Below are 27992 nucleotides of genomic sequence, written 5' to 3' on the forward strand. Positions count from 1 at the left end.
ACTTTCTCTCTGTTGATGGCTGTGATTGGTTCGATCCCGACACCCATCAAGCTTGGTTGCAGTGCGGCGATTGTTGTTGGCGTCGCTGCTGTCAGAAGTCAGACATCACCGCTCAGCGTAAGTAGATGCTAACTTAACGCGTGTACGTCATTTAATGCGATTAACTTCACTTGGCAAGTAACTATTTCCACTAGAAATACTCGTTATCCTTTTGGTCATTGTTTAAACGATATGAGCCGGGGTTAAAATAAAATTTCTCTGGCTGGTTGCAACGCCTTTCGAGAATGACGTTGCTGTCATGTAAAATTAAAAACTGTCTGATGACCCAGAATCAACAGAATCAGTGTAGTCTCTTGTATGTAATGCTTATTTTTTGTCATCAATAATGATGAACTTCTACGCTGTATTGCATTCAAGTAGGAGGTGTAGAATTAGCAGTGATGTCAATATAATAAAATAATAAATTGTAGTGCAAATAGCTCCAGCTTTTAGCACTACCATTTACTTACTATACTAGTAAACAATTTGTTTAAGAAAAAAAATCACAACTAGTGGGAAAAATGATGTATCATTTTTTAATTCCGTCTATAACTTGGTTAGACATCACTATAATAGATTACAGGCCATTTGACTCTGCATTACATATAGAATGTAATTCATAACAGGTTGCAATGCAGTTCCTGGGGCGTCTTTTGGACACGGTCTCCTCCGTATCGACCCTCTTCAGCAACCCTTACCGGGTAAGGGACGTGCAGCTGTCCGACTACGGTGGGGGAGGAAAGCTCAAGCTGAGACAGGACGGACGCTTGGTTCTGTATAAGAACGCCCAGTGCCAATCATGGGACTGTGTGCTTACGTGTCCCGACACACCTATGGGGGCCCTCAGGTCAGTGGGTTGCATCATTTGTGACATCATTGCTCAATGTTTATTTTGTTTACTCGTTTTATTGACCTACAAGGTCCACAAACAAAGAGAATCATCATCTCATCTGTTTGTCTTGAACGGCTTGGGGCACTTATTGTTGCCTGTAGAGCAGACATGGCATCTATAAAGCGGTCTGAAAGCATTACAAATCTGTGTTCCTCATTCTGTATCAGCGTTAGTAAACACCTGATACTCCTTGCATTTGAGTAATTTAACAGCCACTATACGAAGGTCCTGAGTTCAATCCCGGGCTCGGGATCTTTCTGTGTGGAGTTTGTATGTTCTCCCCGTGACTGGAGTACCTCCAGGTACTCCGGCTTCCTCCCACCCCCAAAAACATGCACCTGGGGATAGGTTGATTGGCACCACTAAATTGGCCCTAGTGTGTGAATGTGAGTGTGAATGTTGTCTGTCTATCTGTGTTGACCCTGTGATGCGGTGACGATTTGTCCAGGGTGTACCCCACCTTCCGCCCGAATTCAGCTGAGATAAACTCCAGCACCCCCTGCGACCCCGAAAGGGACAAGGATGGAAAATGGATGGATGGATATACGAGGAACTAAGTTGTAGATCTTTGTAAACACTGCCTCTTTATATTATGCAATTAACAAATCCATCAAATGCATTCTACATTCTACAACTAATATAAATATTGTGAAATTCGTTACCAGGCTTTTTCAGGTGGGATCAGAGGAGGACGCCATGAACTGGTTCCCGCAGTATGCTCTCAAGCTCCCACCCTTCTACGAGACACTCCCGCCGATGAAGGCCGAGACAGTGCAGATGATCGTGGACTGCCTCCGCAACCACCCAGAGTGGAGCGTCGCTCACATCGCTGTGGATACGGGTCTTAGGGATTGCCTTAAGCATAACTATGTCCAGAGGTGAAACAGGATATGTTTGATTTCGATTGAAATTGGATTGTCTAAATGGGACAAATTTGTGTTTGCAGTCAGATCAACACTCGCGATGCGCTGGGTCAGACGCCGCTGCACCTGGCGTGCGAGCGAAGCGACTTGGCGTGTGTGAAGGAGCTTCTGGAGGAGAGCCAGGCACGCACGGACATCAGAGACAACCAAGGGGAGACTCCCATGCACTTTGCCGCCAAGCATGACTCCCCCGTCATCGTCCAGGTACCCCTTAGGTTACATTCAGACAGAGTGAAAAGCAAGAACTCACTAAGTTAATGAAAACTAACATTTCCATGGTCTTATAGTAGTGCAGCAAGTGGAAACCTGATAAGACGCTACTTTGCTAAAGCACCCGGCTCAGGCTTCCTTCCTTCAGCCCTGGTGTTTAGGCATGTGTATCAGTGTTAAATGACACGAAGGAACTATCAATGATTAATGCGGTCTCTAAATGCGCTGCATTTTTTTAACTGAAGCCAAAAATAAATCGAAATTACTCCAACCCAATAATTTTTACAAAAAAAGGCCTGTTTAATGGACACCTTTTACCAAAAAATGTCTGTCACTGTCTTTAGAAAAATGCTATATTCTAAAGCAGGGCAGCACGGTGGAACAGGGGTTAGTGCGTGTGCCTCACAATACGAAGGTCCTGAGTTCAATCCTGGGCTCAGGATCTTTCTGTGTGGAGTTTGCATGTTCTCCCTGTGACTGCGTGGATTCCCTCCGGGTACTGCGGCTTCCTCCCACCTCCAAAGACATGCGCCTGGGGATAGGTTGATTGGCAACACTAAATTGGCTCTAGTGTGTGAATGTGAGTGTGAATGTTGTCTGTCTATCTGTGTTGGCTCTGGGGGGAGGTGGCGACTTGTCCAGGGTGTACCCCACCTACCGCCCGAATGCAGCTGAGAAAGGCTCCAGCGAACCCCTGCGACCCTGAACGGGACAAGCGGTAGAAAATGGATGGATTGATGGATAAATTCTAAAGCAGGGGTTTCAAACTTGCTGTCATATTTTGTGGCCCTCTTTCTAACTTCAATGTTTAGTGGAACTGCGACCAGCGCACCTTGGACAGCTAATAGTTGAATGTATTATGGCAATCTTATACACCACTAGACCCTAGGTATTCAACAAGGGGTCCGCAGAGGTATTGCAGGGTGGTCGTGAAAAGTTAGGGATGATTCGATTGATGATTTTTTAATATGGTTTTATATTCCCCTACAATTTTTCCACAAATTTAAATGTCGTTAAATACACATTAACAGTGATCCAACACACTATTGTGTAATTATATTATATCCAAGCTAGCAATTAGCCCTCTAGTTTCCAGCTCATGATTAATGGCGCTAGTTGCCAGCTAGTGATTAGCAGAACTATATTGTATTATTTGAATATTTCAGTGTTGTTCAATAACAAGATACCATGAGGACCAGTTAAAATTAAAACACAATTTTATACATTTTGTATAATTAGCTGGTTCCCGCTCCATTTTTGTCAGTTTGGGGGTCCTTGACATGGAAATTGTTGAAGACCCCTGCACTAGACTCTAACTACAGTAATGGTGAAACACAAAAATTCCAGCCCAACAAACACATTGAGCAACACAATGAGCAACCGTCGTTAAGCAAGCTGAAGTGTTAACAATTTCAGTCATGTGGTAAAATGCGATTCTGAAGTGAAAACTTTGTACTGTCCAGCCTCACCCAAACTTTACCTCCAGTGGGACCCCAGTTAAATTAAGTTTGAGGGCCTTGTTCTAAAGCTTCTACAAACCATCAAACGTTACATGCTTTGTTTGAATGAGAAAAACAACAGTAATCCTCGTTCTGTTCACTTTCTGCTAATCTGTTTTGTAGGTTTGTACTGTATTGTAATGTTCACTACAAATTTGTTGTTTTTACTTCGACACTTGCTGCTCCCTTCCTGTTTACTTCCTGTTTTGGTTGCCCATTTAGGCAGCAAACTAATTGCCTGAATTAATTGGAGCCTTTGCTTGTTGCCACCAAATGGTGAAATCCATTAGGCCTCCATCGCTTGTAAGACAAAGCAACGGCACAATATCACCTCTGCCCGTCTAATTCCACATAATTGACTTAATGCTTCCTGATGAAAAATCCATCCATCAATTATTGATACCCAACCCTTGTTCTGTCTTCGCTCAGGTCCTGTGCTCACGCTTGTGCTCCGGTGTGAACGAGCTCAACAACAACGGGGAGACGCCGCTCCACGTGTCCTGCCGCCTGGGCAGGTTGGAGGCCGTCAAAGCCCTCCTGGGGGGCGGGGCCAAGTGCAACATCCTGGGTGGCGTCGGCTACCCGATCCACAGTGCCATGAAGTACAGTGAGAAGAGGTGAGCCGGCGACCAAAGGTGCTTACATGTATAAAACTCAACAGCCAGTAAACTCTGATGTCAAACTCAATCAATTTACTAACTGTACAGGCACAGTTTCACGTCACACTTTACCCTTTTATTAGTTGACATTCAAGTGTAAAAAATAAATGAGGCACTGTATTATAAGCACTACATTTTGTGCTCACTGTTAACTTTGGTAGCAAGTGATGGACGACTCCTTTTTTCGGTACTTTTGGGGGGAATTTTGCCCATCATCTGCAATCCTTGTGTGAGACAAGAACTTTTCTGTGTATTCTAAGTAGTCAAAAATGGCTAATAAGAGGCAGCTAAGCACACATGTACTGGAGATACACTATAACCTGCTTATGAAGCCCTCTAAAAACTATTAAAAAAACTCCAATCACATTTTATATACATGCTATAAATATATTTAATCTAGTAACAGGCACATTCATGATAACATGTAATATTCACAGTATGTTGGTCATTTTAAAGCCCCACTTAAGAACTTTCAGTTTTGGTTGATTTTGGTGGCGCCAGTGGACCAAAACGGTAGTTTTTTGCCTGAAGGAAGACCACATTTCCCATAAGAACAAGTGCATAGCGTCATAATTTGTCAGAAACTACTGTCACGTACATAAAAACTGACACAATAATCCTACAATGACTCAGTATGACTGATCTTTCGACAGTAGGAACTTATATATTTTACTCAAACTTTATATTTGCGGTTTGCAGTCATTATGTCAAGTCATGTTTTTTTCTTTATACAGTACTTTTGAGTTTGTTGCCGGCTGGTCGTGTCAGTGTGGTACTGCGAACTATGAAGCTGGTGGCTATTTATTGCTACCATTCAAATTTCTGATGGCTAACATTACCATTAGCATTTTGATTTGAGCATCAAAAGGTACTTACTAGTAAAGCAGGAACAGAGCCAAAGCACCATCGGTCTGAAATCCCTCCTCGTCTTTGAACTCATGCCAGCGAGTGAAAGCCAGACCAATGTTGATCCTTTACTGTCCTATTATCCAAGTAGCCTCCCTTTTTCTTTTTTTTTTCTCCTCAGACAAAACCTTTCCAAATTTTTCTGTCAGGATAGCAGTAATTGCACGTAAGCGTTCACATTAACTGCCGTCTTTGTAAGGAATGGGAAAAGGGGGAAGTGATGTATGCCGTAAAGCAAGTCGGCAGGTTTGAAGTTTATTGTGTGGCAGGGTTTCTGCCACATTCCTCAAAATTGCTCAGTGCCAGTTAAAGAAATACAGATTCCCTCAGGCACTGGCAGAGGTGTCATTCAACTAGTTGTAAGTCAATGTTTTATCCCAAAAGTTATGAAAATATTTTATGAAGGTTGAAAAGTTACTTTGTGCTGCTTTAAGCAGAACCGTAACTTCTTTCCTGGGCGCATTGATTTCTACAGAGCGTATAGCAACGGTAGCGTAGATTACAATTGAAAAACACACAGTGTAGTCACCCTACAATGCTGTGACATGCATCCCACTTTTTTACAATTTTTACTTATCATACAAGTACAGTAAGTGTATAAAGAAGTTAACTGCCAAAAAATAAACTTTGAAATAAATAAATTGTACAGGGAAGGCTATATCAAATGTGCAAAAGAACTTTGAACTGAGCAACCAGGATAGACGTGTATACCCTTCCCTTAAGTCACAATAAGCTTAATTTGCAGTTCTATGGTTATCGTCACACATTTCCTCTTTGCCATTACTGCTAATTGTTTTGATTTTTCGTTGTGTTTTACTTTTGTAGCTGTTTGGATAAATAGTGCTACTGAAGTGCCAGGTGGTTGCATCAGCTCTGTGCTTTACTTTATGTCCTTTAGGTTCTTTAATGTTTCCCTGTTGTTTCTCATACCAAGATGGTGCCGTGGATGGCCGCCACAGTACTGCGATCTTTCGTATTTATTGCGTTTTATTATGTCTTACATTGAACAGAGAAAGCCCAGTCTACTAAGTCAAATTCCTTGTGTGTTAAACATACTGTACTTGGCCAATAAAGCTGATTTTGATTATTCTGTATTAGAGAAAAAAACACTTTAAAAAGCCAAATGCTTCAGTGACTAATTTGAGTTTTTGTGAAATTTTAGTGGTATATTTTCGGAGATTATTTAGGTCTTAATCTGAATAGTACCAATTTAAGCTTTGTCTGTCAGCTGTGCAGAGGAGGTCCTAAAAGCGGACCCAGACCAGCTGCATGCTGAAGACTCTCTGTACGGAGGCACGCCGCTCCACTGGGCTAAAACAGCTGAGGTGAGGATTGTCACACTTACGGTGGTTCACCAAAACAGCTTGACTTTCATACACTTGACAACTCCTTTCTTCCAGATGTGTCGCATGCTGCTGGATAAAGGCTGCACAATTAACTACCTCAGCAAAACCGGCGAGAGCGCGCTCCACATTTTGACCAAGAAAGGTCGCTTCGAGGCGGCGATGGTTCTGCTCACCCACGGCGCCAACGCCAACCTGAAGGGGCAGGACGGAAACACGGCACTGCACCTAGCCATGAAGGTGCGTAGTCAAATGTGGATTACTACCAAGATAAACTAACTGGAACGTTCATGTTGGAATAGATGGATCACATGGAGTTGATCAAAGCTCTGATTGTGTTCGGTGCCGATGTGGAGATCCACAACGACTTGGGAGAGACGCCGGGACTGATCGCTGCTCGCACCAGCAAAGGTACATCCACCGACATGTTGTTAGCAATGTACAGTAGATCCCGCCTGGGCTTTGAGGTAGAAGATGGAGGGTGTTATTTTGTTAGCAAGCTATTAAATAAAGGGAGTTGGCTAAGACCAGTGCAAAAAGCCAAATCTTGATGTTTTGTTTGTAGATTAAATGGAATATTACAATATTGGTCTGAGGTTTAAAGGTAGCTAATGGCTGGGCGCTTATTTGTACCTAATTGGCTACTGACGCTTGTGGCATCTTCATAATCAATGTCATTAACATAAGGTATAGTAAATTTAATTATCAACTACGATTATCATTCATTAGTGTTGAGTACTTATACATTTTGGTATACCGTTACTAACAAAGTACCGAGTACTAATATATTAAAAAGGGTACTCTACTGTTTTTAAAAGAAAAAAAACTTCTTTTTTTTCGGCATCTGTTTTGTAAAACATGTTTTTCCATTCTATACTAACCTATTCTTAGATTATGGCATGCTGAATCTAATCAATTTAGTGTTATAAGATTTTCTTTTAAAATGAAGCCAATAATGTAATGTTTTATTTTCCCCTTAATTTCAAAAAGTATCAAAATACATAATGGTACAGGTACCAAATGTTGGTATCAGTATATGGTCAACTAAACAGGCGCTATGACTGCTACCAAGGGCGTGTGCGGCTGTGCCTGGATAAATGCAATTTCTGTTGTTTTGATGTCAGTTTTTCTGACGAAATAAACCAAAATTATATGTCTATATATAGTTGTAAACATACTCCAGCTAATAAACTTACAAAAAAACATGCTTTTAGTATTGAGAGTATATTTTTGCAGCCGTATTTGCTACTATAATAACTCTGATATGGTAACATTGGCTAGCAGTAGAAAATGTGGACTGATTTTTGGTCCAGAACTTATTTTGCTTTATTCATATTGACGTATTTCTTGCCACTTTATTTTGTATATTTTTTATGAGATTTCCAGTTAATTTTCTTACCTATTATTACACCAAACATTTGGGTTCTTTTACTTGTTCAATATCCATCTATTTGTATTTGTGTTTGACCTGCTCTTCTACTGCTACCCAATTGCATTATTTTAGTTTTACTAAGATTCAAAGAGAGTCTGTTTTTGTCAAACCATCTCTTTAATATGTTCGTTTCTTCTGTTATTATTTCTATTAGCTTCTGTGTGATCTCTCCTGAACAAAACACAGCCGTTGTGTCGTGTGTTTACCTGGCACAAGACGCTGTAATCAGTGGCTCTTCAGTGTCGTTCGCTAACCTTCACTTTCCTCATTTGTCTTCTTTCCCCGTTGTGGGGAAAGCAATGTAAAAGATTTCCACAATTCTCGCGGGTGGAGCAGCCCCATGCTGCACAACAGGGCCTTTTTTCACATAAAAAAACTAACAAGGAAGCGCCCCAAATACATCGCATCACCTCAAAGTTAGTAGCAGTCATGGCGCCTTGTAGTCACATAAATCCCTTTTGACTAATCATTGAGGAGATCCCCTAAACCGAGTTGGCCATACTCTCTTTGGCCCCCATGCAAGTAGTCTGTAACAATTGGTGGTGGGAAATCGAATATGGCAAAATATCTTGATACTTTTTCCAACAACATAATCTCCATTTTTTAAAGTCACTTTTAATATCAATTGAAAGAAAAATTGGTGCCGGCTTAGTGGTGAGCAAGACAGTACAAGAAGTGGACAGTTAAGAAGTGGCAAGAAACCTGATCCACTTTTTAAATCGAAATAGATCATTTGAATTAGATTGTTCTTTGATTTAGTTTTTCCAAATGATTATTTTTGTCCTCTAGTATAGAACTTGGATTTCCAGCTGCATTTGGAATATCGCAATACATCACAATATTGTGATACTGCATTGTATCATGATGTCATTAAAATATAAGCCCCTCACTCCAGACGTCCAGTCAAATCTGGTAACAATTTTTTCATCATATATTGTTTGTTTGTTATTATTTTGAACCCTAACAGAGTGCACTTAATTTTGAAGTTGTAATTAAATATCATTTCAAACACAATATTGAAGTGCTATAATTTACTAACGATGCAATGTTTCTGTAAAATGCACGATGGCTCACATCCGTTTCTCTCTCTGCCTGTTGTTATTGCGGTGTGTGTGTGTGTGTGGGTGTGCGTGTGTGTGTGCGCGCGCATGCGTAAGTGTGTGGGTGTGTGCATGTCTAACTAATTGCATGTTGCTTTAACGAAGGCCCCAATAGAAAGATACTGCTGGACATGCTGTGTAGTGTAGGTGTGCAACGCTGCCATCCTCCCACTCCTGGCAGCCCTTCCCCGTTCTCCAGCAAAGCCGTAGCGCAGGCGGGCATAGGTAATGCCATTACTCCACTCGCTCTTATACTACCCCTTCCTTAAACATTTATTTTATTGAGCTCTGAGTTTAGCTACATTGTATTTGTGTATATCCTGATTTTTTGCAAAGTTAAATGAATCAAAAACAAATGCAAACCATTTTGACTGAATCAAAAGGGGTTCCACTCCCTTTCCTATTTCCTGTCTTTATGTCTTCGCACCCCGCTAATGACCGCTCTGATTGGCTGGCAGGTTTTGAGGACATTATGCACATGGGAGCTGCTATCACAGCAATGAGCAGAGGCACATCCCAAGTGGACGGTACCAAGAAAATGAGGTGTGTCTTACGTTATGAATCAACACATTACAGTCTAGAGATGTCTTTTTCTTCATGTAAATATAAAATAATTTGTTCCAGGGTTAAGCTGTTGCCATCATAAAATCTTTATAATTGCACTGTTGATATTGAAAGGTTTTCTTCTCACACAAGTGTAAAAAGAAGTTAAACAGATTGTGTCTCACTGTGTGAAAGGCTTCCATTGATAATTAAATGTGAGGTCTCTCCTCTCCTCTGCAGAATTGACAGACTGCTGTGTCTGGATGGAGGAGGCATCAAAGGGCTGGTTCTGATCCAGATGCTGATCGCCCTGGAGAAAGAGGCGGGCCGGCCCACGAGAGAGCTGTTCGACTGGGTGGCTGGCACCAGCACAGGTGGAATCCTGGCCCTGGCTGTAGTCCACGGTTTGTGATTTCTTTTTTGTGCCTTATCTTATATTTCAGCGCGAGCACGATGACAACGCTGCTTCAAACGTGCAGGGAAATCCATGGAGTACCTCCGCTGCTTGTACTTCAGGATGAAGGAGCAGGTGTTCAAAGGGTCTCGACCATACGAGTCGGCCCCACTGGAGGACTTCCTGAAGAAAGAATTCGGAGAGAACACCAAAATGACAGATGTCCAGTATCCCAGGTATTGTTATCCAAGTTCCATGACACTGGTATTCAAATGTGTAAAGGGAATTTCTCACAGTTTTTCCAGTAAGAAATGGCTCTTTTAATTTCTTGTTATTTCAGTAGAATTTGCGCATAAAGGCTGAAAAGCTGAAGAGGAACCGAAATGCAAACGGTTACCACACTAGCCAGATAGGGTCAAGTGAGACAATATATGACTCTTGGTTGTATACTGGTAAAGTAAGCGAAAAAAGCTAGCATACTAACATGCTACGTTAAAAGTTGCTAAAGTATGCTAAAAGTTAGCATGCAAGAAAAAGTTTATATTTGACTCTGAGGCGTACACCTGCAAAATGAGCTAACATGCTGACATGCCTGAAGTAACACACTATTTGAATCTGAGGTGTATGGCTTCAAAATGAGCTAAAAATTAAATATGATAACAGTAAACATCCTATCAGAGTGAACTAACAAAATATTTGACTCTGATATGTGGACTTTTGAAAAATTGTCTATTTATTCATTACAAATGCAGGGAACATGTCTTGGAAAAGGTGGAATTCCTGGAAATGTGGTAATTCAAAATCAAAAAATGTTAAGCATGCGTGTGATGAATGAACTGAACATTTTTGAATGTGTAATGGTCTGGAACGAATAAAACATATACCGGTATACAATTAGTCTGTTTCAGTGTCAAGCTGTAACCATCCACTAATGGTTTTGTTTGTAACTGTACAAACTGTTTTTTGTTAAGATTTTTTAAAATATTCTTAACTGTTATAAAATATTCTTAACAGTTTATAAATAATAAATTAACCACCTAAATCAAGGTAAAACTACTCTCCTTTCCCAAATTATGTGGGCTCTATCAATAACCTCACTAACAACCTTAACGATGCCCTGCACAACGCCATTGATAGTATAGCACCGCTAAAGCTAAAAAAGGCCCCAAAAAGGCGTATCCCCTGGTTCACAGAAGTAACCAGAGCTCTTAAACTGGAACGCAAATGGCGTGCGACTAAACTTGAGGTTTTTCATCAAGCATGGAGTGATAGTTTTATGACTTATAAACAAGCGCTTACCTTACGCTAATTACTACTCCAATCTTATCCGCCTCAATAAAAAAGATCCTAAATATTTATTCAATACAGTAGCATCACTAACCCAACAATGGTCTCCCCCAGTAGCTCCACCCACACGACTGATGACTTTATGAAATTCTTTACTCAGAAAATTTAACAAATTCGAATGGAGATTAAAGATAACATGTCACAGCTCCAACTGGGTTCTATTAACGCAGATACAAATGTATGTACGACGGATATTGCCCTCCAAAATAATCTCTCTCTTTTTGAAGAAAAAACCTTAGAGGAACTCCTGCGACTTGTAAATGGGACAAAACAAACAACATGTCTACTTGACCCACTTCCTGGGAAACTTATCAAGGAGCTGTTTGTAATATTAGGACCATCAGTGCTAAATATTTTTAACTCACTACTTTCCTATGGTACTGTTCCTATAGCATTCAAAAAAGTGGTTATTCATCCTCTGTTCAAAAGACTTAACCTCGATCCTGACCTCATGGTAAACTACCAGCAGGTGTCCCACCTACCCTTTATCCCGAAAATCCTTGAAAAAATTGTTGCACAGAAGCTAAATGAACACTTGGCGTCTAACAATCTCTGTGAACCCTTTCAGTCCGGTTTCAAGGCAAATCACTCTACGGAGACAGCCCTCGCAAAAATTTCTAATGATCTATTGCTATCTATGGATGCTGATGCATTATCCATGTTGCTGCTACTTTATCTTAGGTCTGCTTTCGATACCGTTGATCATAAAATTATATTAGAATGTATCAAAACACATATTGGTATGATAGACTTAGGAGGTAAACAAAGAAAAGGCTATCTTACTGACAGGTTGCAGTGTGTCTCCCATAACAATGTGACCTCGAAGTATGTGAAGGTCACGTGCGGCATTCCACAGGGTTCGGTTCTGCCCCTGCACTCTTCAGTATCTATTTGCTGCCGCTACGTGGAATCATACGGAAATACGGTGTTAGCTTTCACTGTTATGCTGATGACACCCAACTCTACATGCCCCTAAAGCTGACCAACACGCCAGATCGTAGTCACCTGGAGGTGTGTCTAAATGATATTAAACAATGGATGTCCAGCAACTTTTTGCATCTTAACGCTAAGAAAACAGAAATGTTGATTATCGGTCCTGCTAGACACTGGCACTTATTTAATAATACCACCTTAACATATGACAACCAAACAATTACACAAAGCAACTCGTAAAGAATCTTGCTATTATCTTAGACCCAATTCTCTCATTTGAGTCACACATTAAAAGTCTTACTAAAACAGCCTTCTTTCATCTCCGTAATATCGCTAAAATGTGTCCCATTTTGTCCACCACCGATGCTGAGATCATTATTCATGCATTTGTTACGTCTCGTGTCGATTACTGTATCTTATTATTTTTGGATCTCCCTATGTTTAGCATTAAAAGATTACAGTTTGTACAAAATGTGGCTGCTAGACTTTTGACAAGGACAAGAAAGTTTGATCATAATATTCATACACTGGCTCACTTGCACTGGCTTCCTGTGAATTTCAGATGCGACTTTAAGGTTTTACTGCGTACGTACAAAAGGAAACGGTCTAGCTCCATCCTTTCCTGCTGATTGTATTGTACCGTATGTCCTGGCCAGAAATATGTGTTCAAAGAACTCCGTCTTATTAATGATTCCCAGTGTCCCACGTCTGCGGTCCCTTCCAGGGTTTCACGTTGTTCCCATTGGGTTGAGGGTTTTTTTGCCCTTACGTGGGATCTGAGCCGAAGATGATGTTGTGGCTGGTGCAGCCCTTTGAGACATTTGTGATTAAAGGCTATATATGTAAACGTTGATTGATTGATTGATAAAGTGATACTGCCACATAGTGTTGTTCTAAAGGTATTTCTTTAATTAAGTCTCAAACACTCCATGTTTTGATTGACTCCTGAGGCCTATATTTCCACTCCTCGGGCCTATATTTCCATAAGATTTAGGTTTTAGAGTCATAATGTTAAGCTTCACCCTTCCTCTTCTTCCTCCACAGAGTGATGGTGACCAGTGTTTTAGCAGACCGCCATCCGGGAGAGCTCCACATTTTCAGGAATTACGACCCGCCCTTCTTACAAAGAGAGTCCCCTTACGCCACCACGGCCACCTTCAAGCCTCTCACCATTCCGCAAGGTAAGACGCCCGACGACTGTGCTTCTTGTGTGTGCGTGTGCGTAGTGTGCCAGCCGTGTTGTTGCAGGATGGGAGGGTGAGGATGTGTTGCTAGTAGGATACACAGTGGAGTCTGCCAGTAAACGTAGGAAGCTGACTGATGAAGGTGTGTGTTTGCATGCCTGCAAAGCGCTTGACAGACTATTACTGTGTTTTTCTGCTTTCTCTTGAAATAAGAGCAACTTGTGTGGCGAGCTGCCCGGTCCAGTGGCGCCGCTCCCACCTACTTCCGCCCAATGGGACGCTTCCTTGATGGCGGGCTGTTGGCCAACAACCCCACGCTAGATGCCATGTCAGAGATCCATCAGTATTACAAAGTTCTCAAAGCAGAGGTGACTGTTTCTTTGAATGAGTGTTGTATAAAAAAAAATCGGACATCCAGTAACGTTCCCTTCCGCGTCTCAGGGCCACGGAGTTGAAATCAAGAAGCTTGGTCTCGTTGTTTCCCTTGGCACTGGTAAGACCCTCACTTCGATGAGCTCATGATGACAAAAATAAGACAAGCCCAAACATTAGAGCTGTATCAAATATCCTATATGTTATACCGATAACTAGCAATGCTATGATGTAGATCAGTGGTCCCCAACCACCGGGCCGTGGCCCGGTACCAGTCCGCACAATAAATTTTAAAAAAAAAAGATTTTTTATTTTTTATTAAATCAACATAAAAAACACAAGTTACACTTACAATTAGTGCACCAACCCAAAAAACCTCCCTCCCCCATTTACACTCATTCGCACAAAAGGGTTGTTTCTTTCTGTTATTAATATTCACCATCCCCCCCCCACCTCTTTTGTGGTTTAAAGTTGTGTTGCGGCTTTACCATTTTGTTGTGACATTTGTATTTGTCGTGGCTTTTGCAATCACGCTTTAGCTGAAAGTTATGATATTAATATGCCCGGCAGCAGTGTTGGGTTAGTTACTGAAAACCAGTAATGAGTTATAGTTACTAGTTACTTCATTTAAAAAGTAACTCAGTTACTAACTCAGTTACTTACACCAAAAAGTAATGCGTTACTTTGAAAAGTAAGTATTTAGTTACTTCTTTTTTTCTTTTCTTTTTTAAAAGCTCCCATTAATGCCCTTTAGCCTTCATTTCAGTACTGTTATTGCACTGGAGAATAATACAATGTGTTGATCAACTTGACGTGCATTTACATCACTGAACTCTGCTAAGCAATGTGGTCTACATACAACACACAAAGACAAAGATATGTTACAAAGGCCAATTAGTTTCTGGCCAGAACAAATTGACAAAGCTATTTTAAATAGCTGCAACATAATGGCACTTGAACTTGAACTTGAAGTAGATAGGATATTTGATCCAAGACACAACTTACATTTAACTCAAATGTTATTTTCTTTGTGCTCGACAAAAGAAAAGTATTGAGAATTTCTCCTTGTTAAAAAAATCGACTCTTGGCTTCGCCTTGATGTCTTGTTAGTTGTTATGATAGTAGCGTTTATGTGTGTGCGTGTGTGTGTGTGTGGCCCTTTAAGATATGACAGCATGTGGGTGAGGGACGTCAGTGATGAGTGGGCGAGAGAAGTGAGCGAGCGGCGACAGTGCAGGTGTTCTAGCTTGGTGGAGGGCTGCGTGCAATAAAGTCACAAAGTTGCAACAAACCGCCGGCCTCGTCATTCACCCTCAGCTGTAAAGACCACTTCCGGGTAAAGTGAAGGTTGTTAGCCCCGAAGGAACAACTCCCCTGCGCTCCTCAACTACGGTATGGGAGTCCCCCCCCGCCCCCACCCACACAAAGCACGTATGCCTTTTCTTTTCCACCGCAGCGCTGCCACAAAACACACTCAGATCTTCTTTTTCTAGCCGATACTACATAAAAAATAACGTAAAATAACGCAGTAACGCATCATGTAGTAACGGTAACTGAGTTACTGAATACAAAAAATAACGCGTTAGATTACTAGTTACCGCCAAAACTAACGGCGTTACAGTAACGCATTAGTTTGTAACGCGTTAGTCCCAACACTGCCCGGCAGTGGAAAAGGAGAAACACAGTCATATATACATTCTTAACAAGCGGTAACAAACTCAGGGACTCAAAACACACATAACAAGAGTTGCTGTTCGCCACAAGACACTCTACACACAGACACCCAAACTCTCGCGCAAATCCGTTCATGCTGCCGTTATCGCACACGTCACACACAACAACCACATGTCACACAGGCACACAGACACATGTCATAAATAATACACTATTGTATTGTGGCGTTTGCGATTCTTATGACCCTTCTCAACCACCGTAGATATCCGCCAGTTTTGTTTAAAATAGATTTAAGGTTTAACATCTTTATTAATAAAAGTGCTAAACCTCATATAAAGTCCACCGTTCTTAAATCCAATGTCTTCGTTTTTCTAGTATCGATAAAATGGATAAATTTTCTTTTAAAACGACATTGGATCGATACCTATCTCTTGGAAGGCAAACTTGCCGAGCACAGATCAATATATTTAAAATTTAGGAATATTAATTGATATACTGTATCAATGTATCGATCAATCGTTACACCGCTAATCCAAACACTTTATTAATATGTATACATCATGTGCATGAACAAAGAGCAGTTATTATTGTATGTAGCTTCTAAATAAGAAAAAAGTTTTAGCACATCAACATCGGATCAACAACAGGGATCATGAAAAAAATATTTTAAATGGGATGGAGTGGATTTTTACACTCTTAAGAAACATATTTTTTACAAAGATTTAAACCATTTATCATCACCCAGATGTTACTGCTACCTTACTTCACTTGACACTTGCAGTATTTAAAGAAGAAAAGATTGGAGGCAAATCATGTCTTTACATCGAGGGGGTCTACAAATTAAGCATAATCCCTGAAAGACAAAGTTGGATTTATTCGTGCATCAGTAAGTAACGTATTTGATTGACATAAGGAGTGCCGTGCTGCTTAGAGTGATGAATGAAGAATCCTTTTGAGGAGAATTGATATGGACTTGTATGTCTGTACAAAGATGATGAAGATGTTCTACGAATCGGTGGTGGCGGGCGCCTTCTTGTACGCTGTGGCCTGCTGGGGCAGCGGGCTGAGAGCGAGGTACGCAAACAGACTGGACAAGCTGGTAAAGAAGGCCAGTAACGTGGTGGGAGAGGAGCTACACTCTCTGGCGGTGGTGTCAGAGAGGAGAAATATAGCAAAGCTCCTAGCCATTATGGACAACACCTCCCACCCACTACACTCGGACATTGCGGGGAGAATGAGCACGTTCAGTGGAAGGCTCAGACTCCCAAAATGCAACACGGAACGACACAGGAGGTCCTTCATACCGACAGCCATCAGACTGTATAATGCATATGTTCCTTCTTGACTGCACTTAAATGTGGAATATATGTATAATATATTTATATTATTCATATATTATATATTATATATATATATAATATATTATATTATTTATTATTATTATTTTCTATTCTGAGCAAACTGTGGTGCTGAATTTCCCACAGGGATCAATAAAGTACTTTCTATTCTATTCTATTCTATTCTTTAAGGCAAAACAGGAAGTACATTTTCAACTCGCAGCACTCGAACTTATCCAAAAGATGGCAGCATAGCACAAACAATAACACGCCATATCAGTCTTCTGCTTGGGTTTAGTGAACACGATTGAACACAAAACATTATTGCAATTAACTAATTCATAAATTAGCCGCACCATTTTATAAGCCGCAGGGTTCAAAGTGTAAGAAAGAAGTATCGGCTTATAGTCCGGAATGTACGGTAGATTAATGTTGAACTGGTGAGAGTGTTTCTCACACTGTCTCATAAATGTGTCCCCTTCGCTATTTCTCACACTGTCTCGTAAATGTGTCCCCTCCGCACTAGGTAAGCCTCCCCAGGTGGCGGTAAGTTCCGTGGACGTTTTCCGACCCTCCAACCCTCTGGAGCTGGCTAAGAGCATCGTGGGAGCCAAGGAGCTGGGCAAGATGCTGGTAGACTGCGTGAGTATCAGAGCTCGGACACAAACATTGAGTATGTATCATCAACTAATATCATCTCTGCCTGACTGGACAGTGCACTGACTCTGATGGCTGTGCAGTGGACAGAGCCAGAGCCTGGTGTGAGATGACTGACACCATCTACCACAGGTATGAACGTCTCCCGGTAGACTACAATCATTAAGTAGGCTACATTTACCTTTACTATGATTGAAACCTCCATGTGTAACTGTAAATGTCACATACTGCCCACATAGCAGACCTGGCATCTGTAATGCTGAAATAGATTATAGATTTTTAAAAAAAAGGTAATGATTTTAGGGGCTAATTATGTAGTGGGAGTAGTGGGAGCAAAAAGGAGTTTAATCTATGTATATCATAATCAATTGTAATATATTGTGATGTCAATGATTTGTTGTTGTGCTGGCAGAGGTCTCACTCCAAAGTATCTTAACAACTGTCATTTCGCACCCCAATTAAGCGGAACTATCCTTGCGTGGGCATATGCCCACTTTTGAAGGATAAATACTTTGGGTCCTGCACCATGGCCTCAGACTAGAGCTGTCCTATCTAAGTCTGTGAGCATGAAGTCTGCTCAGATGAGAGGCGAAATGTCTTCTATGTAGGGATGGGCGATATGGCCTGAAATCTATATTGTGATATATGTTGGAGCCTTTTGCAATAACAACACATATCATGATAGATTTTTTGGCATGTAAATGACAATAGAACTATTTCAAAACAGATTACAAAAGCTCCTAATTTAGTTAGCTGTTGACATATGCGATAACGAATTGCGTCATAGTACTTGCTAAATTACTGATACTATCTTATTACTTCCTGTCGTAACACGTTTCTATCTACACTTCTGTTAAAATACAAAAAGCACCTGTTCTTTTGTTTGGATACTTTACATTAGTTTTGGGCAATATTAGTTACAGCGGCGATATTGGCCATAGCAATATTCCTACTTAAAATTTTCAGGATCAATAAATTATAACATTTTTGAACACTATTGTAATCACACAGTATCAATAAATATTTAAACACTTTCCCTTTTCCCTTTTATTACATACATATTTTGTAATTAAATAATAGTGAAAAAAACTAAACAAAAGCAAAAACTATTATTGGCTCTTACTACCTGAATTTGTAAACAAAAACTAAAACAAAAACATTTTTAAATAATAAAAAAATATCGATCGAATTACTGTATTATAGATGATATGCTGATACTACACTTGGGATTGTTACTGTCGATATTTGTATCGCTGTGACCATCCCATTCAATATCTTTAGTTTAGCAGTTAGCTTTTCTTTTTTGTATCCTCCCACAATGTGTAATGTTGCATGTTTAGCTATATTTTGTCTTGTAGTGATAATGGTACTTGTAAGAAACACAGTTTATTTGCCGGCATCGAGGCGAGGATTAATGATTTAGAAGCATGCACTGTGGCAGGACATTATCGCTAGCTAGGATGCTACATTGCGCTGAGGACACTGTTGTTAGCAAATTTGTGTGACACAGCTAAAATGTGTTATCAACATGCGTTATCGAGACAGTATTAAAAGCTCTTATCGTCTGGCAAATGTGGCGTGCTCCCCCTGGGGGGCACGGTGCGATGTCAGCGTGTGACTTCAGGGAACATGCTTTTTTTTCCCGTACTAGAATATGATGAAGCGTATGTAACACTTGGCTTCACTGTAACCACGGTGAGAAACGAGGAAAGGCCGGTATGTTGTTTCCTTTAATTTTAATAAACTTACAACGTTATGCAGAGATATGGTTGTAATAATTTCATAGACAAAAAATTATACTATTTATAATCACGGTGGAGACTGGGGTGGCGTGAAATATGTTCTTTTTCCTGCGGGGGGAGTGTAACACAAGATAATTGAGAACCACTGCACTACATCGAGCAGCACGGTGGAACAGGGGTTAGTGCATGTGCCTCACAATACAAAGGTCCTGAGCAACGTTCCCTCTAAGGTGCGCGCCTGTGCAATTGCGCACTGCTCAAGCGTCCTCTGCGCACGGCAAATCTATGCCACGCACAAAATCAAATAAAAAAATAAGCGCATAACAATTTTCGACACACGGACACGACAGAGAAAACAGTTTTCGTCATCATTGTTCAAATATTGTAACGTCTGTCGAGACGCTTTGAGGACATGAATTCCATCCATCACTTTACTGAGCAAAACTCTTTATTGTCGGCCATAAACACATCACCAAAACATTAGTAAAAAAAAAAGATATCTAGCAAACTGGTCATTTTCTGCAGTACAAACCAGACCAAAAGCAACTTTGTTATATCAACAGCAGCCGCTCGCTCTTTCTCACTTGCGCCAACACATGCACATATGGTACTTAGCCAGTGATGCGTTTACAGACACACAAAAAGTCGGACAACTCCAACACCACACATAAAGTGTCATTCCAGGTCGTTACACTATGATTTACCAATCAAATGTGTGCTTATTCTAGTGTCATTTATTAGGAATCTTAATTTATAAATATTAATCATGAAATGCTGTTAGTATATTAAATAAATACTGATAAAAATATATTTTTTAACAAACAGGAAGTTGCAGGAATGTACATAGGATCCCCTGCTTACATCTCATTGTGCAACATGTGAATGTTTTAATGGGAACTAAATGCAATGTCTGAAAGGGGTACAAATTATTTCCAAAGCAGGACCTCCACCCAGACAAACAATACAAGTACACAGTTCATGAAAAACAATATTTTTTGTTATTGTCATTGTAAGTGGGCCTAAACACTTATATTAGAAAATAATCTCATGGAAATGACTGCTGTCCTTTGATTATAATAAGAGAATGTTGTCTGTCTATCTGTGTTGGCCCTGCGATGAGGTGGGGACTTGTCCAGGGTGTAAACCGCCTTTTGTCCAAATGCAGCTGAGATAGGCTCCAGCTCCCCCCGCGACCCCGAAAGGGACAAGCAGTAGAAAATGGATGGATGGATGGAGATTGAACTTGTTATTTAGTCAGGTTTGGGACAGGTGTGCTGCTGGTGTAGCCACAGTGTGCATGTCTGACCTCGCTCACATGGGCTCCACTGAATGCTCAGGGAGTTTTTGCGTTTGCTCACACACATGAAAAATTAGAGGGAACATTGTTCCTGAGTAGTCCTGAGTTCAATCCCGGACTCGGGATCTTTCTGTGTGGAGTTTGCATGTTCTCCCCGTGACTGCGTGGGTTCCCTCCGGGTACTGCGGCTTCCTCCCACCGCCAAAAACATGCACCTGGGGATAGGTTGATTGGCAACACTAAAATTGGCCCTAGAGTGTGAATGTTGTCTGTTTATCTGTGTTGACCATGTGATGAGGTGGCGGCTTGTCCAGGGTGTACCCCGCCTTCCGCCCGAATGCAGCTGAGATAGGCTCCAGCACCCCCGCGACCCCAAAAGGGACAAGCGGTACAAAATGGATGGATGGATGCACTACATCGACCTGAGTGAATGAGAATATTTACAGGCAAAATTGTACTCTCCAAAAATTCAATAAAAAAAATAATTTTGCTGAATGAGGGTCACACCGCTGATAGGGTGCTCGCTGCAGTTGAGTAAATAAACAAAAAACACAGAAGGTCACTATTAGAGGAAATGCAGAACACATGCTCTATGCAGGGGCAAGAAAATAAATGTCTTGCCTCCTCAAATTAAAATGTTTGAAGTATAGAAAGTATATTTTAATATACCCACAAAATGTATGGATGACAAGTTGACGAAATGATCCCCAGTAATGTAGAAATCTGTTGGAAAAAGGGACGCGCTACAACACTCGTATAATATCATCTTCCCTGTTTTCTGTCCTTCCGATGTGTCAGAGTGTCCGCACCCGCGCGGACGAACACACACATATACACACACATAAATATACACACATACACGCACACACCCCTCCCCTCGGCCCTCACTAAACCAGTGTCAACGAATTAAAGGCCTACTGAAATGAATTTTTTTTATTTAAACGGGAATAGCAGATCCATTCTATGTGTCATACTTGATCATTTCGCGATATTGCCATATTTTTGCTGAAAGGATTTAGTAGAGAAAATCGACGATAAAGTTCGCAACTTTTGCTCGCTGATAAAAAAAGCCTTGCCTGTACCGGAAGTAGCGTGACGTCACAGGAGCTAGTATTCCTCACAATTCCCCATTGTTTACAATGGAGCGAGAGAGATTCGGACCGGGAAAGTGACGATTACCCCATTAATTTGAGCGAGGATGAAAGATTAGTAGATGAGGAACGTTACAGTGAAGGACTTGAGAGGCAGTGATGGACGTATCTTTTTTCGCTCTGACCGTAACTTAGGTACAAGCTGGCTCATTGGATTCCACACTCTCCTTTTTCTATTGTAGATCACAGATTTGTATTTTAAACCACCTCAGATACTATATCCTCTTGAAAATGAGAGTCGAGAACGCGAAATGGACATTCACAGTGACTGAACATGTAAATACACGATTAATAATATTCAGCTTTGCGAAGCTAAAAAAATAGAAGCTAACCTAGCAACGTAGCCAACGTGATAGCATAGCAGTCTCAAATGCAGATAGAAACTAAATTTAAAAAAAACCCTGACTGGATCGATAGACAGAAGATCAAAAATACTATTAAACCATGAACATGTAAATACACGATTAATAATATTCAGCTTTGGAAAGCTAAAAAAATAGAAGCTAACCTAGCAACGTAGCCAATGTGATAGCATCAGTCTCAAATGCAGATAGAAACTAAATTAAAAAAAACCTGACTGGATGGATAGACAGAAGATCAAAAATACTATTAAACCATGAACATGTAAATACACGATTAATAATATTCAGCTTTTCGAAGCTAAAAAAATAGAAGCTAACCTAGCAACGTAGCCAACGTGATAGCATAGCAGTCTCAAATGCAGATAGAAACTAAATTAAAAAAAACGCTGACTGGATGGATAGACAGAAGATCAAAAATACTATTAAACCATGAACATGTAAATACACGATTAATAATATTCAGCTTTTCGAAGCTAAAAAAATAGAAGCTAACCTAGCTACGTAGCCAACGTGATAGCATCAGTCTCAAATGCAGATAGAAACTAAATTTAAAAAAAACCCTGACTGGATGGATAGACAGAAAATCAAAAATACTATTAAACCATGAACATGTAAATACACGATTAATAATATTCAGCTTGGCGAAGCTAAAAAAAAACAGAAGCTAACTTAGATGCGGCGGCGGGCTTACTCACTGTAGTGCGTCTGCTATCCTGCTCAAAACACAACACAACCTCCTGGTGTTGGTGTTGTTGTAGTCCGCCGCTCCACCGGTCGCAGCCTACAACTTTCTTATTTGCAGTCTCCATTGTCCATTAAACAAATTGCAAAAGATTCACCAACACAGATGTCCAGAATACTGTGGAATTTTGTCGAAGAAAACAGAGGTATTTGAATTGAGTCCAAACACTTCCCTTGACCTCGTGACGTCACGCGCATACGTCATCATACCGTGACGTTTTCAAGCGAAAGTTTCCTGGGAAGTTTAAAATTGCACTTTATAAGTTAACCCGGCCGTATTGGCATGTGTTGCAATGTTAAGTTTTCATCATTTATATATAAACTATCAGACTGCGTGGTCGGTAGTAGTGGGTTTCAGTAGGCCTTTAAAGACAAGACTAAAAGTTGTCAGAAACTAAATCCAATAACATTTAATTACGTCATGTAGATTGGTGCGATAATTCAGAATATATCCAATCACTCCCACCCTCTGTACATTGTGACACAGGGTGGGAGTTAGCGACAAAAGTGGGCCAATCAGATGCTTTTCCTTCTGAGATGAGGAAGTTCAAGTTGAATGTCTCACCGGCAGGTGTGGGTTTAACGTGCGTCGTGTTCTACATCGCAATATGTGAACACATTTTATTTTTGCACTATATGTTGCCATATGCGGGCAAGCCATTAATCGTGGTAGTGACACAACTGTATGTAAGTTAAAGCTGTGTGTATTTGCTGCTTCAGGTGTTGTGTTGAAAAGAGCCATCAGTTGCTATTCCTGTTTAAACGATGATGAAAACAAACATGTACTCTACCATTATTTGTGTCAGTGTGAACTTCCCTATACTGTAATTGTCTACGTGCGTTGCTTTCTGTCCGTTAATATACAATGTCAACTTCTTCACGCTGCAAGTGTCTACATACATGCTTACTGATCAGAGAACACAATTAAATAAATATAATTTCAAAGAACAGGGAACTGTTGACTCCCTGTTACAGTATTTTTTGGACGATAAAGCGAACGTAGGATCTTTTCATTTTCTCAAAAATCGACCGTGCACCTTATAACCCGGTGCGCCTAATGTTACGGATTAATTCTAGTTGTGCCTACTGACCTCGAAGCAATTTTATTTGGTACATGGTGTAATGATAAGTGTGACCGGTAGATGGCAGTCACACATAAGAGATATGTGTGCACTGCAAGATGACGTTAGCAAGCAAACCCAAAACTTAATAAGGACCCCAAAATGGCATCAATTAGTAGACATCAACTGGTGTTTTGTCTCACAATATTATGCAAAGCCAACTTTTCTTACCTATTAGTTCTTGCTGATGTGTATTTGGGATCTGCAGTCTCGAAAATGTGCGCTCATCCGCCATTGTAGTCCGCGCTGATACCGTAGTCAATAAGTTCCTTTTTCTCCAGTCTCTTGTTGTGGGGCATTCATCCTCTGCTGTTGCCATTTATAATATAAAGTAGCGTAAAGTTCTAACTTTTATTTATCAGTAGTTCACTATGGCGCTGAAAACTACTAGTATAGTGCGTTTTCATAATTCACCTATGGAACTTTAGTTATTTTTAGAGAATTCCGGTCGGACGTTTAGTCACGGGACACATTTTAGGCGTCGTTGTTGCATTAGTGAGCCCCGGATGAGGAGATGCTGCTCCGTTATTAAGTTAAGTAAAGTCTGAATGTCATTAAAACAGTTAGCTCCATCTTTTGACACTCCTCCTTCGACTCCCGTCCTTACACGTTACACCGGTACAATAAAGATGACGGGGAGAAGACGCCTTCGAACTAGAGCCATGTGAATGAGACCCACCTACAAAATCATCCTGAAGAGACGGTCAAAAAGCGGCCTGAAGATGGTCTGTAAAACCTAATCTATGCAACATTTTGACCAGATAAACACCATTACATGTTACAGTATGTAAACCACAAGGAATGATTTTAAATGTAGAAAAATAAATCATAATATGACCCTTTTAATGCGCCTTATAACCCGGTGTGCCTTTTGTATGAAAATAGATATGAACAGACCCGCTCATCGGCAATGCGCCTTATAATCCGGTGCGCCCTTTGGTCAGAAAAATACGGTAGTTGGTACAGGAAAACACAACTTAAAAAAAAACATTACTTTGTCAAGAGTGTAGGCATTGCTGTTGTTTCTCTGTGTGTAAGTAAGTTGAGAATGTAGAAACTTTGAGGCATGATTCAGCTGACATGATGATATAAACTAGTTTGAGAAGATTGTTTTTTTATTATTCATAAGACTATTGTACCTTTTACATTTTGTAAATAGTGACTATTGTGTGTGAACTCCTACTTAAGGTTAAATTCAGTTGAAGAATCAGGCCATCAAGTTAAGATAAATGTTGTAATAGTTGATTAAATGTGAATGAAGGATACTTTATTTCACTTTCATTTTTTAGTTTCCCTCTTGAGAGATTGCCACCTTATTGTGGTTAACTTGGTCTTCAGGTGGGACACCCACGTTAAACAGGTGTGAAGGTAGAGGCTGATCATCAAAACGCCCACAATACTTGGAAAAGAAAATGCAAATATAATTATTTATCACGCGCAATGTGATTTATCAACACTCATCACCGTTTTGCCAGCACCATTTTGCGTTTTATTTAGTAACTGGGCAAACTGACAGTTCCACACACGGCTGCAGGATCAGTGCTCGGGCTGAACAGACAGACGATGGACAGACGACAAACATTATTAAAACATTAAAATATTTATTTTATGAAAAAAACGTATTAAAGTATGCATATTTGCGCATTGAGCAGCCTCTCTCCAATGCACTTTCAGCGGCTAAAAAAAAAGAAGGTAAAAAAAAGATTGTGTCAATGTTGATGCAGTGCATTACTTTCTTTTAAAATGCCCATAAAAAGTGGTGGATGTCTACTGCATGTTTGAAAACATAGAAAAATGCCACAGGTAGGAGCATGACAACATGAATGTGGAGTAAATGAGAGTATCGCCGTGGTGATGCCCCATATAGTACATGCAAAAGCCTCATTTAAATAAGGAGGTCTGCACCACTTTGCAATTGCCCACGCAGTCTTAGTATAGCACACGCAACAAGTATAATAGTAAACACTATTTTATAAAATGCACACGCTTTTTAGCACGTGGTATTTGGAGCTTAGTGAGTCAGGCCCATACTGGAGCTAACAACCAAATTCTAGGAATAAGGCAATGTCACGACTGTATTAGCACAGACAACAAGTGCTAGATGCCCTGCTCACATTTCTGACTGCCCCCACATATATACAGCACATATATAAGCAAGTCTTAAGTAAACAAATTATTTAAAGCTGTGGTCAAAGACTGGATTTTACTAAATTAGGTCCAATTGCTTTTAATAGCTGGGCCTGAAGTTTGTATTGTCACGTGACAACGTGACACACGGATCTGACACTTCCCCCACTGCTATCATTACAGCTATTAATACAATACAGTGGTTGTGTATTTTAATGAGTCACTTTACATTATTTGTTACCCTTCCGGCAGACTGAGCCCTCAGCTTTCTCAGGAGGTGATGCTGGATGAAGTCAGCGATTCCGTTCTGGTGGACATGCTGTGGGAAACTCAGATGTACTTGTACGAGAAGAGGGATGTGCTGCAGTCCCTCGCCAATGCACTGCTCTAAGACAACTAAAAAAAAAGATGCAGACACTCATGAGGTGATGAGCTCACAACACAATGAAACGACTGGAATCACTGACAGATGAGAGGCGTGTTCTTAGTGAAGGTCCTCACACTGTAAGTTTAGCTTCTGATAAGCGGGCGTAGCATCAAACCTCTGAAGAACAGCAAGCAAGTCCAACAACAGGTCGCACATTGCATTTTTGATAGTTTTGTTTGTCGTTTTTAATTTAACTCATATCAAGATACCCTAGTATTCCATTTTCCTCTTGCAATGTTGACACAATATGATGCTACTTGCATGATGATGATGAGAGAGCGAATGAAGTAGCTCTTTTTCCACTTGATCTGCACATGTGATCATTTACTAACCTCTTCACAACGATTGTAGCACCATTTTCCTCCATTTATTTATATTATTATTATATATCATATTACACATATAATATATTATATAGATATGTATATATATATATATATATATATATAAATATTTATAACAGCACATATTAGTTATTGAGTTAATATGTTCAACATCTAATAAAAAAATGTATGTCATCTGCATATCAATAATTTTTATTGATTATGGTCTGGTATTGCTGAGTCAGTGTACACGTTTAATGTACGACTGAAGAAAATTAATCAAGCATTATGGATATTTCCTATCAAACCATAGATAAGCAAAGGAATGTGTAAGTAACTCTAATCTAATGTATAGCAAAATAACAAATAAAAGAAACAAAATAAATGAAACTGCTGATTGGCAAAATGCAATTGTAATAACATTTTCACAATGTGATATAGCTGCAATAACAGATTGAAATTAAATGTGGTCAAGTACAATTTTTTTACGAATCCTGTATAAATATAAACACCAAAGTGCTAGTAACCCATTATATAAGAATATAATAAAATATATAAAATATGAGTCGATTTACTGTATGTGCTGTAAAGTTAATGGCTGGTGAGGCTATTGAGTCCTACGTGTTGTTATCCTTCATGACTATTTTGGTTTTGTTGCCAACTTCCGGTGTTTAGGATAACTTCCTGTCCTGGTGCTCTTGTTTTGTCAGTATTTCCTGTTTGGTCTCTGTGTTTTGAAAACCTATTTTCTGTTCCATGTCCTGCCAGCACACCTGATTCTCATTAATAAGTTCTACTTAGTTCCACCTGGATCATTATACTTAGTAGTCTGATTGGTGTGCTGGAATTGTTTTTTCCCTGCTTTTTGTTGCCATTAAATCTAGTTTTACTTGCATTTGGCCTGCCATTCTCTGCTACCTTTGGGTCACGCTCCCAACAACGCTCACCAAACCAAGACACTTTGAAGTTTATTATCTAGCCAGTGATGGCCACACGGAAGCGTTTTCCAGCTTCTCAAGCTCCCTCCCACCTATCTCTGTCGTCTGTTGGTCTCTCTGGGGACATCTGGGATCCGTCCCTTTAGGAGGGGCTATGAGCAGCTTGGGAGGCACAGCTACTTCCTGCTCCAGTGAGGCCGTCTACAACGCTACCAAGCCTACCTGCTTGGATGACTGTATCAGCCACGTCGCTACCAGCAAACCTCCCTGTTTTGGTGAGCTCATCCATGAAGCTACCATGCCTACCTGCTGGGATGAC

At 40.3% G+C, this 27992-nt stretch overlaps 1 protein-coding gene across 3 annotated transcripts; it reads left to right on the forward strand.

Annotated features, from left to right (window-relative positions):
- pla2g6 (phospholipase A2, group VI (cytosolic, calcium-independent)) lies at positions 1–26804 on the forward strand. 3 transcript variants are annotated; one of them, XM_062026116.1, is made up of 19 exons: positions 1–117; positions 666–886; positions 1597–1809; positions 1878–2058; positions 3993–4180; positions 6357–6453; positions 6529–6711; positions 6774–6882; positions 9109–9228; positions 9462–9546; positions 9787–9950; positions 10026–10176; positions 13265–13401; positions 13469–13546; positions 13618–13772; positions 13846–13897; positions 17314–17429; positions 17503–17576; positions 26238–26803. In XM_062026116.1, the coding sequence occupies exons 1-19, from the start codon at positions 16–18 to the stop codon at positions 26374–26376; spliced, it is 2565 nt and encodes an 854-aa protein (XP_061882100.1). In that variant the 5' UTR covers positions 1–15; the 3' UTR covers positions 26377–26803. The 3 variants fall into 3 exon arrangements, with proteins under 3 accessions (XP_061882100.1, XP_061882102.1, XP_061882101.1); XM_062026118.1 differs by lacking the exon at positions 9109–9228 and having other exon boundaries at positions 26238–26804; XM_062026117.1 differs by lacking the exon at positions 13469–13546 and having other exon boundaries at positions 26238–26800.
- The last annotated feature ends 1188 nt before the right edge of the window (positions 26805–27992 follow it).

Source organism: Entelurus aequoreus, linkage group LG18 (assembly GCF_033978785.1).
Source record: "Entelurus aequoreus isolate RoL-2023_Sb linkage group LG18, RoL_Eaeq_v1.1, whole genome shotgun sequence".
Lineage (NCBI taxonomy): Eukaryota > Metazoa > Chordata > Actinopteri > Syngnathiformes > Syngnathidae > Entelurus > Entelurus aequoreus.

Coding starts and splice junctions, on each gene's coding strand:
- pla2g6 (XM_062026116.1), top strand. CDS start 16: ATGGCTGTGATTGGTTCGATCCCGACACCCATCAAGCTTGGTTGCAGT. Junction 9,547..9,786: donor GACGGTACCAAGAAAATGAG/GTGTGTCTTACG, acceptor TCTCCTCTGCAG/AATTGACAGACTGCTGTGTC. Junction 13,898..17,313: donor CGTTGTTTCCCTTGGCACTG/GTAAGACCCTCA, acceptor CCTCCGCACTAG/GTAAGCCTCCCCAGGTGGCG.